This window comes from Melanotaenia boesemani, chromosome 15 (assembly GCF_017639745.1).
Source record: "Melanotaenia boesemani isolate fMelBoe1 chromosome 15, fMelBoe1.pri, whole genome shotgun sequence".
Classification (NCBI taxonomy): Eukaryota; Metazoa; Chordata; class Actinopteri; order Atheriniformes; family Melanotaeniidae; genus Melanotaenia; species Melanotaenia boesemani.
The window spans coordinates 33736291-33748428 of record NC_055696.1 but is presented as its reverse complement, the minus strand read 5'-3'; the positions used below and the strand labels follow the sequence as shown (position 1 = coordinate 33748428).

General features: G+C 46.5%; 1 protein-coding gene across 4 annotated transcripts in view; it reads left to right on the top strand.

The window, feature by feature from the left end:
- The window catches only part of LOC121653947 (platelet-derived growth factor receptor beta-like), a 44413-nt gene that overhangs the window by 24707 nt on the left and 7568 nt on the right, over positions 1-12138 (top strand). For all 4 annotated transcript variants that reach the window (XM_042007745.1, XM_042007742.1, XM_042007747.1 and 1 more), the window contains 7 exons: positions 3641-3745; positions 3821-3925; positions 5431-5533; positions 5619-5740; positions 5942-6057; positions 6717-6839; positions 6951-7062. In XM_042007745.1, the coding sequence (XP_041863679.1) occupies positions 3641-3745; positions 3821-3925; positions 5431-5533; positions 5619-5740; positions 5942-6057; positions 6717-6839; positions 6951-7062 (786 nt within the window). The remainder of the gene's footprint in view (positions 1-3640; positions 3746-3820; positions 3926-5430; positions 5534-5618; positions 5741-5941; positions 6058-6716; positions 6840-6950; positions 7063-12138) is intronic.

The following is a 12138-nucleotide window of genomic DNA, read 5'->3' as shown; positions in this document are numbered from 1 at the left end:
AAAACTAAAATACTCGACTTATCGTCGACTAAAAGTTGACTAAACAAAAACGACATGAGGTTGACTAAATGTTATAAAAACTAGGGATGCACGATATATCTGCATTAATATCTGTATCGGCCGATGTTAGTCATCAAGCAAAACTGGGCCGATATTAACAGCCAATATTTATTTTCGTATAATTGCTGATTGTGGACGTGTGTTGGAAGGTTTGGCCATGCAGCCATGTTTGGGCATGTGACAGCGATGCAGCACTACATTGTGGAATGTAACTGAAGCAAGAAGCAATTTCAGCTGTGTGGTAATTTTTCATGGTGTAAAATGAAGGTACTCGAAAAGCAGTATGCAATATCCGCAAAGTCGAAGTAATGCGAGGTGGATGCCGTGTGAACTCGTTCAGCACCACAAATTTGATATGTCATCCGAAAAACTGCCATCCAGAACTTCACAAACAAGGGTGGGAAGCTGACACCCCTAATGTTTGCCTTATTTTTACTTTGTACATAATTTGATAATCTTAAACCTTTTAAAACAAAATATATATATCGACATCGGTAAATATCAGTTATCAGCCATAACAACAATATTAATATCGGATATCGGTATCGGCCAAAATTTTCATATCGGTGCATCCCTAATAAAAACTAATAAGCACGATTGAAACTGGACTAAAACTGAGACAAAATTTAAAAATGGCTGATAAAATTAACACTACTGCTCACCCCAGGACCCAGGGCACCATCTACCACATCCTTCATCCTCCTGAACCCTCCCACCTTCCTCCTCTCAACCAACCACCCATTCTCCCCCCTCCCTCCCTCCTCCACCCACCCTGCTGCTACCCCCATCTATCCACCCTGTAACCTGTCACTCACAGCCTCCCCTGTGCTGTTCCCACGAACACTCCTTTTCACACACCCACATCACACTTAACCCTCCCACCATGCCCTGGGGCAGACATCCCTGATGGGCCAGAGGATAGTGAGCCCCAAATCCAGCCAAATTAGTCTTCAGGGTGAAAATGCTTTTTAGTTTTAGTCACATTTGAGTCGTTTCTAAGTTTGATAGTTTTAGTCCAGGTTTAGTCAACAAAAACTCAAAAAGGTTTTAGTCAAATAAGTTAAGTGTCACACAAGAAAATAGAAGATCTATAAGTTCAACATATAGCACCACATTGTGAGCTTGTTGTTTGGTTATTTTCATCAATAATTACTAAATGGTTTTAGAATTCGAAGGTTTCCAACCAACTTTCTGATCTACTTAGGGTGATGCGTTGCACAGATAAAGTTCTAACTGTGGAATCAATTACTCCAACCTGAACATACACAAAATATGAGCAAAGGATGAGGAACACATGTTCAACTTGACCTGGTCTGCCAGAGAAATTATGATGGATTATACTTAAAATATGTCCATATATCGTTTCATCGCTTCCACCAAACCCCTTCATCGACGCTGCCGCCATGATTCATCTATGAATGAATGAACTGCTTGTCTGTGTGCGAGCAGTCTGGTAGTGGGCGTGGCCAAGGTGCAGCAACAGATGACTGACAGATCGCGCTCATAATAGGCAGAAATGCCGTGTTTTTAATGTCCGACAATAAGCCCTTGAATATTTTTATCTCGTCTTGTCAACGAAATCTCACAAACATCTCGTCATGTTTTAATTATCAGAGAGCCATTTTTAGCTCGGCAGCATCTCGTTATCATCATGAAAGAAAGGTTCATCAACTAAATAAATTCGTCATCGTTGATGAAAACAACACTGTTTTGGGATTTATAAAAACTAAACTTGGCGGGAGAATGTACCTACCTCCACGCAAACTCTGACCCAGGCGTATGCACATCTGAGAAAATGGGAAACGGCGACACCAACGGTCCAGAATAAAACCAAGGAGATGATGAGGTGTAGAGTCTGCTGCCAACATTTACCAGTCAGTAAAAGAAAATGTGAAAAGTAGCTTTGGTCACTGAGATCCATTGAGATAACCGAAATACAATCGGATTACGTTTGACCAACCAGCCCTATGTGGTCAATTATCACCATTATCAATGATACAATGGCAGCTGGAAAATAATTTATTTGTGACTTAAACTTTTACAGTGACTGTCTCTAAAATACCTCCTGATGTCCTCCTTCCTTTTCGTCACTCCTGAAGTTCTGACTGAAGGCAACCACCATTAGCACTGCTAACACTAGCAAGAAGCGCTAGCTGACAGCAGTGACAGCAATCATGTAGCAAGAAACACAAGCGCAGAGCCATCCAAAACAGTTTAAATTTTACCCAAGTACAGTTTTTATGAACGTCTATTTTATTTATTAATTTTTCCTAAACTCTTTTATCTGTATTTTTATTCTTGTCACTCTTATTAGTTCTTATTGTTTACAAGTGTATTTATTCTTGTTCTTACTGTTTAACTCAAGTGTTTCCTCTGTATGCAGGGTTGTTGCCGTGGTGACTGCCCTTGTCTGGGCGGCTGGGGGTCTTGCACTGCAGCCCTGTGGCTGTGGTGTGGACCCCGACCTGCCCTGACCTGGATCCTGTGGTGGCGCCCTCTGTGGTCATCCCCAAGATCCCGTTTCCTCACAGCAGCTTCAGACAGATGTTTTCATTCTATTATTATTTTCACACTTACTTTCAGTTCAGAAACAGTTATTAGTGATGGGAGCTCACGTTGGTGCAGAATGGGGTTTGAGTGGGTGGGGGAAGGGTTCATGTTCTGTGTTTGTATGTGTGTGAGTTTGTGTGCGATTGTGCCTTTTTATTCTTTGTCTTATTCTTTGATGTGTGAAGGCTTTTACATTTTGTTTTTAATATGCATAATTTGCTTTTATTATGTACAGCACTTTGTGTTGCTTTGTGCATTTAAAGTGCTCTATAAATAAAATTTGGTTTGATTTGATTTAAGCTGTTTATGAGGCGGGTCTTAAAGCGGCACTGCTGCTGAGAGAGTGCAGAAACTCTCAGCTGTTCTGTGCCACGGAAAGCGGTAGGGACAACCAGGGAATTGCTGGATATTGGTACTGGACATGTTCCTATCGTCCCTACCCAATTCTATGCCATTCCGGAGATTTCAGTTCAGAGGGAAGTGAACTTCCTCCAGAGGATTAACCGCTGGCAGCAGTAGGCACCTCTGTTCCACGGAAGGCCCCCCAGGGCAGGACAGGCCAGGAGCAGCTGTCCCCCAGGACCAGGAATACAGACACACACATGCACACACACAGACAGACAACATAAACACACATGCAAACACAAACCTCCCAGTCTCACCCCTAAACACAACCCAGCACCTCCCTCTATAATCCCCCGATCCCCACTCAGCCCCCCTTCATACCCCTACACCCCCAGGCCATATCCTGGGTTCTGGGGCGACAACCAGACACCAGGGCATGCACCAACCCACCACGTAGCAGCACAATGGGCAGGCCCAGACCCCCCGGACCAACCTGGCCCCTCCACCCCCAAGAGAGGGGGCCACCCCCAAGCACCAGAGCCCAGAATCCCCACCCACCCCGCCCCAGAATAGCCACCCAGTCTAGGGCCAGCAGCTGGGAAATGTACTGGGTATCTCTAAGCTCCTTCCATTAAGCTGATGCTGGAATCGTTGACCTGTCTGTCTCGGTTGTCCATGTGTCCAGGTCAGGTTTTGGGTTCTGGTGGATTCGGGCGTGTCGTCGAGGCAACCGTCTCTTGTCTAACTGGCCCCAAGTCTACAACCAAAGTGGCCGTGAAGATGGTGAAAAGTAGGTTTCTGTCTGTCCACATGTCCGTCTTTCAGAGCTGAATCACACTGAAAACCTACCTCTGTCTCTGTCCAGCAAGAACTGATGCAGTTCAGTCTCTGATGTCGGAGCTTAAGGTTTTGGTTCATCTTGGTCCTCACCTGAACATCGTCAACCTGCTGGGAGCCTGCACAAGAGGAGGTACCTACAGAAACCCAGACTCAGTCCTGATTTATAAGAACAATAAAACCTTTATTAGTCCCTCAGTGGGGAAACTGCTTTGTTCCAACAGTACAGATGCAGGAAGCAGAAGCACACATGTGATTTTAAACAAGAACACAGATAAGTAATAATATGTACAGTATCTGGTCTGTAGGGTGAGTATGTACAGGATATAAACACTTACATAAACATGTATGTAAGCATTTAAATACAGTTTCATGTGTTCATTGTAAAGTGTGACAGCAGCAGGAGGAAAAACCTGCGAGGATGGACCTGAAGCTGTTTCCAGAGCAGACAGAGGTCCAGCAGGGGGGACTCATGGTCCAACATGGTGTCCAGAGACCAGCCCAGGACAGAGCTGGACTTCCTAATGGCTTAGTCCAGCTTCTTCTTCTCCCTCTCTGTGATGCCGCTGCTTCAGCAGACCACACCGTACAGGATGGTTGATCCACCACAGTCAGAGAAGGTCCTCAGGAGCCCCCCTTCACTCCAAAAGATCACCATCTCCTCAGAAGATAGAACTGCTCTGACTCTTCCTGTACAGTGGTCCGTGTTTGAGTCCAGTCCAGTTTATGGTCTAGGTGAACACCTAGGTACTTACAAGAGTCCTCTCTCTATATCCGTTCCCTGGATGCTCACCAGTAAGGGGACAGCAGACCGGCATCTGTGAAAATCTACCACCTTCTCCTTGGTTTTACTGCATTGATCAGGAGGTGGTTTTGCTGACACCAGTTTTGCGTTAGTTAGTCCTCTGTAGTTCACGTCGTCGTCCTCAGTGATCAGTACTTATCCAGTCCTGATCCAGTCCTGGTCCGATCCTGATCTTGTCCTGAGGAATTCCATATGACATCTCTGTAGACTCAGACATGAGCTGGTTTGGAAAACACTACAAAGTCTTTGAAGAAAACCGGTTCAGGACAGGTCCAGGAAGTCCAACCAGATCAATTAGTCTGTTTTTAGGACAAGTCTAAAAGAACCAGGACTGAGGATTTTCCAGAATCCTGACATCATAACGTTGCTGGAAGTACTGCGGTTTCAGTGAAATTCTCTTTACAAAAAGCAGACTACAAACTGTTATTAATGCCATTTTCTCCAAATGCCACGTAACATGAACAGTTCTTCTACAGAAGGTGGAGGCTGCAGCTTGTTTTGGAAGTTATTATAAACTACAGACTAGTTTCAGATATTATGAAGTGAAGTCTGTAGTTGCAGTTGATGCCCACCAGGCAGGTGGCTGGTGCAGAGTCTGAATATTAATACCCCCAGGATATCAGATTAATCGTTTAGTTTTTACTTTTCATTAAATATACTTTTCTTTAGTTTTAGGCTTTAAAATCCCAACAATAGACTGTAGAAAACATCACGAATTCACCTGAAAATGACTTTTCTCAAGAAGAGAAATCACTTTCCACCATCAGAAGGATCTGTTGAGAAATCATTCTGAATCCTGGAATGATTTGATTCGTGTTTTCCCATCTGTCCAGGTCCGGTTTATCTGATCACAGAGTTCTGTCGTCATGGAGACCTCCTGACCTACCTGCAGAAGAACAGACACACCTTGCTCCAGGGTTACACACCCACCAAGAGGTACAGTCCCCCCATCTCTCTCGCTCTCTCTCTCTCTCTCTCTCTCTCTCTCTCTCTCTCTGCACTGACTGCCTCTCGCCCACAGTGACAGTGATGGCGGCTACATGGACATGAACAAAGAGGAGAGTGTTCAGTACGTTGCTATGAAGGAGCTCAGCCATGCCGCCATCAAGCCCGCCGTGTATGAGACAGCACACATACCAGCAGGTAATACACCTGTTACTGTTCTGTGGTCATGTGACCACTTCAACACAAACAGGAAGTCGTTTCTGATGGAACAAATATGATCTTTCAGACTTGTATTAATCATTTATGTTCAGAAGCCTAAATTGTGAGACTACTTGGTACTTTAAACCCTTCTGGTAGGACCAGGCTAACACATCTGATACCAGAAACTTTCTCCTTCAGACCAGCAGGAGGCGTCATCACTCCTCCTCAATGACTCACCTCTTCTCACCCACAATGACCTAATCAGCTTCTCCTTCCAGATTTCTCAAGCCATGGAATTCCTCTCCTTCAGAAAGGTTTGCTCATGCATCACTTACATCTTAGTGATCTGACCAGTAAAGCTGAGACGAAGTATAGAAGTTAAACTCCACTAGAACAATGTCTCAGGAGTGGTGGTGTGTAGCTCTGTGGGGTAAACTGTGATGGATAGCTACCCTTTAGTTGATCTACTGAAGTTTTCTCGGCATTTCTATCCCGTCCAGGAGGTTTACAATCCAGCCACTAAATGTAGTTTTATTCAGAGACTCTATCTGGTAAATCCACAATGATCCATGATAACAGCATTATTTATCATATTTCATCATAAAAACATCACTATCACTACTATGTTGCTAAGAGACCTCTCTTTAGACCTGGACATGATGATGAAGCCACTTCCTGTCAGACTTTCCACCAATCAGAGAGCTTAGATTGACGGTAATGTCCAATCAGGAGCAGCCAAAGATCAACCAGTGAGCAGAAAGTTCTATGTGTGTGTGAAAGGATTATCAAATCAATTATTTAATTCTTAAGGGTTAATTAGGAGAAAATCTTCATGAACAGTCATGGATTTTCTCTCTGATTGAAACAATTTTGTTCATGAATCCATCCCATCTGTTAGCTAAAGGAATATGTGGACAGAGGTCTGTTGGGTGTCTGCCATGTTGATGTGACTCCTGTGTTGAATGCCCTCCAGTGTGTCCACAGAGACCTGGCAGCGAGGAACGTCCTGATCTGTGACGGGAAGCTGGTGAAGGTCTGTGACTTTGGTTTGGCAAGAGACCTGCTGAAGCACCAGGATTACATTGTCAGAGGAAATGTTCGTCAGCACACTGAGATAAAAACACAAGTCACACATCCTGTGACATTACAACACCTTCTGTTACATCACTACACAAAGTGTTCACCTGTGCTGCTGATCTGGTTGCAGAGCTTTCTTCCACTGAAGTGGATGTCTCCAGAAAGTATCTTCCAGAACATCTACAGCTTTCAGAGTGATGTCTGGTCCTTTGGAGTCCTCCTTTGGGAGATCTTCTCACTGGGTCTGACCATCTTCACACAGACCAGTCCGACCAGTTTACATTCATACACAGACCAGTCTGACCAGTATCCATCTGCACACAGACCAGTCTGACCAGTTTACCTTCACACACAGACCAGTCTGACCAGTTTACATTCGCACATGGACCAGTCTGACCAGTATCCATCCACACACAGACCAATCTGACCAGTATGCATCCGCAAACAGACCAATCTGACCAGTATCCGTCCGCACACAGACCAGTCTGACCAGTTTACATTCACAAACAGACCAGTCTGACCAGTTTACATTCACACATGGACCAGTCTGACCAGTATCCATCCACACACAGACCAGTCTGACCAGTATCCGTCCACACACAGACCAGTCTCACCAGTATCCATACGCACACAGACCATTCTGACCAGTATCCGTCCACACACAGACCAGTCTGACCAGTATCCATCCGCACACAGACCAGTCTGACCAGTTTACATTCACACACAGACCAGTCTGACCAGTATCCATCCGCACACAGACCAGTCTGACCAGTATCCGTCCACACACAGACCAGTCTGACCAGTATCCATACGCACACAGACCATTCTGACCAGTATCCGTCCGCACACAGACTAGTCTGACCAGTTTACATTCACAAACAGACCATTCTGACCAGTATCCATTCACACACAGACCATTCTGACCAGTTTACATCCGCACACAACCAGTCTGACCAGTTTACATTCACACACAGACCAGTCTGACCAGTATCCATCCGCACACAGACCAGTCTGACCAGTTTACATTCACACACAGACCAGTCTGACCAGTTTACATTCGCACATGGACCAGTCTGACCAGTATCCATCCACACACAGACCAGTCTGACCAGTATCCGTCCACACACAGACCAGTCTGACCAGTACCCATACGCACACAGAACATTCTGACCAGTATCCGTCCACACACAGACCAGTCTGACCAGTATCCATCCGCACACAGACCAGTCTGACCAGTTTACATTCACACACAGACTAGTTTACATTCACACACAGACCAGTCTGACCAGTATCCGTCCGCACACAGACCAGTCTGACCAGCTTACATTCGCACACAGACCAGTCTGACCAGTATCCATTCACACACAGACCAGTCTGACCAGTTTACATTCACACACAGACCAGTCTGACCAGTTTACATCCGCACACAGACCAGTCTGACCAGTTTACATTCACACACAGACCATTCTGACCAGTTTACATCCGCAAACAGACCATTCTGACCAGTTTACATTCAAACACAGACCATTCTGACCAGTATCCGTCCACACACAGACCAGTCTGACCAGTATCCATCCGCACACAGACCAGTCTGACCAGTATCCGTCCACACACAGACCAGTCTGACCAGTATCCATCCGCACACAGACCAGTCTGACCAGTTTACATTCACACACAGACCAGTCTGACCAGTTTACATCCGCACACAGACCAGTCTGACCAGTTTACATTCACACACAGACCAGTCTGACCAGTATCCATCCGCACACAGACCAGTCTGACCAGTATCCGTCCACACACAGACCAGTCTGACCAGTATCCATACGCACACAGACCATTCTGACCAGTATCCGTCCGCACACAGACTAGTCTGACCAGTTTACATTCACAAACAGACCATTCTGACCAGTATCCATTCACACACAGACCATTCTGACCAGTTTACATCCGCACACAACCAGTCTGACCAGTTTACATTCACACACAGACCAGTCTGACCAGTATCCATCCGCACACAGACCAGTCTGACCAGTTTACATTCACACACAGACCAGTCTGACCAGTTTACATTCGCACATGGACCAGTCTGACCAGTATCCATCCACACACAGACCAGTCTGACCAGTATCCGTCCACACACAGACCAGTCTGACCAGTACCCATACGCACACAGAACATTCTGACCAGTATCCGTCCACACACAGACCAGTCTGACCAGTATCCATCCGCACACAGACCAGTCTGACCAGTTTACATTCACACACAGACTAGTTTACATTCACACACAGACCAGTCTGACCAGTATCCGTCCGCACACAGACCAGTCTGACCAGCTTACATTCGCACACAGACCAGTCTGACCAGTATCCATTCACACACAGACCAGTCTGACCAGTTTACATTCACACACAGACCAGTCTGACCAGTTTACATCCGCACACAGACCAGTCTGACCAGTTTACATTCACACACAGACCATTCTGACCAGTTTACATCCGCAAACAGACCATTCTGACCAGTTTACATTCAAACACAGACCATTCTGACCAGTATCCGTCCACACACAGACCAGTCTGACCAGTATCCATCCGCACACAGACCAGTCTGACCAGTATCCGTCCACACACAGACCAGTCTGACCAGTATCCATCCGCACACAGACCAGTCTGACCAGTTTACATTCACACACAGACCAGTCTGACCAGTTTACATCCGCACACAGACCAGTCTGACCAGTATCCATCCGCACACAGACCAATCTGACCAGTATCCATCCGCACACAGACCAGTCTGACCAGCTTACATTCGCACACAGACCAGTCTGACCAGTATCCATTCACACACAGACCAGTCTGACCAGTTTACATTCACACACAGACCAGTCTGACCAGTTTACATCCGCACACAGACCAGTCTGACCAGTTTACATTCACACACAGACCATTCTGACCAGTTTACATCCGCAAACAGACCATTCTGACCAGTTTACATTCAAACACAGACCAGTCTGACCAGTATCCATCCGCACACAGACCAGTCTGACCAGTTGACCTTCACACACAGACCAGTCTGACCAGTATCCATTCACACACAGACCATTCTGACCAGTATCCGTCTGCACACAGACCAGTCTGATCAGTTTACATTCACAAACAGACCAGTCTGACCAGTATCCATTCACACACAGACCATTCTGACCAGTATCCGTCCGCACACAGACCGGTCTGACCAGTATCCATTCACACACAGACCAGTCTGACCAGTTTACGTCCGCACACAGACCAGTCTGACCAGTATCCATCCGCACACAGGCCAGTCTGACCAGTATCCATTCACACACAGACCAGTCTGACCAGTTTACGTCCGCACACAGACCAGTCTGACCAGTATCCATCCGCAAACAGACCAGTCTGATCAGTATCCATTCACACACAGACCAGTCTGACCAGTATCCGTCCGCACACAGACCAGTCTGACCAGTATCCATCCGCAAGCAGACCAGTCTGACCAGTATCCATTCACACACAGACCAGTCTGACCAGTTTACATTCTCACACAGACCAGTCTGACCAGTTTACATTCACACACAGACCAGTCTGACCAGTTTACATTCACACACAGACCATTCTGACCAGTATCCATCCGCACACAGACCAGTCTGACCAGTTTACCTTCACACACAGACCAGTCTGACCAGTATCCATTCACACACAGACCATTCTGACCAGTATCCGTCCGCACACAGACCAGTCTGATCAGTTTACATTCACAAACAGACCATTCTGACCAGTATCCATCCGCACACAGACCAGTCTGACCAGTTTACCTTCACACACAGACCAGTCTGACCAGTATCCATTCACACACAGACCATTCTGACCAGTATCCATCCGCACACAGACCAATCTGACCAGTATCCATCCACACACAGACCAGTCTGACCAGTATCCATTCACACACAGACCAGTCTGACCAGTTTACGTCCGCACACAGACCAGTCTGACCAGTATCCATCCGCAAACAGACCAGTCTGACCAGTATCCATTCACACACAGACCAGTCTGACCAGTATCCGTCCGCACACAGACCAGTCTGACCAGTATCCATCCGCACGCAGACCAGTCTGACCAGTGTCCATTCGCACACAGACCAGTCTGACCAGTTTACATTCTCACACAGACCAGTCTGACCAGTTTACATCCACACACAGACCAGTCTGACCAGTTTACATTCACACACAGACCAGTCTGACCAGTTTACATTCTCACACAGACCAGTCTGACCAGTATCCATCCGCACACAGACCAGTCTGACCAGTTTACCTTCACACACAGACCAGTCTGACCAGTATCCATTCACACACAGACCATTCTGACCAGTATCCATCCGCACACAGACCAGTCTGATCAGTTTACATTCACAAACAGACCAGTCTGACCAGTATCCATACGCACACAGACCATTCTGACCAGTATCCGTCCACACACAGACCAGTCTGACCAGTATCCATCCGCACACAGACCAGTCTGACCAGTATCCGTCCACACACAGACCAGTCTGACCAGTATCCATCCGCACACAGACCAGTCTGACCAGTTTACATTCACACACAGACCAGTCTGACCAGTTTACATTCACACACAGACCAGTCTGACCAGTATCCGTCCGCACACAGCCCAGTCTGACCAGTTTACATTCAGACACAGACCAGTCTGACCAGTATCCATCCGCACACAGACCAGTCTGACCAGTTTACATTCACACACAGACCAGTCTGACCAGTTTACATCCGCACACAGACCAGTCTGACCAGTATCCATCCGCACACAGACCAATCTGACCAGTATCCATCCGCACACAGACCAGTCTGACCAGCTTACATTCGCACACAGACCAGTCTGACCAGTATCCATTCACACACAGACCAGTCTGACCAGTTTACATTCACACACAGACCAGTCTGACCAGTTTACATCCGCACACAGACCAGTCTGACCAGTTTACATTCACACACAGACCATTCTGACCAGTTTACATCCGCAAACAGACCATTCTGACCAGTTTACATTCAAACACAGACCAGTCTGACCAGTATCCATCCGCACACAGACCAGTCTGACCAGTTTACCTTCACACACAGACCAGTCTGACCAGTATCCATTCACAGACAGACCATTCTGACCAGTATCCGTCTGCACACAGACCAGTCTGATCAGTTTACATTCACAAACAGACCAGTCTGACCAGTATCCATTCACACACAGACCATTCTGACCAGTATCCGTCCGCACACAGACCAGTCTGACCAGTATCCATTC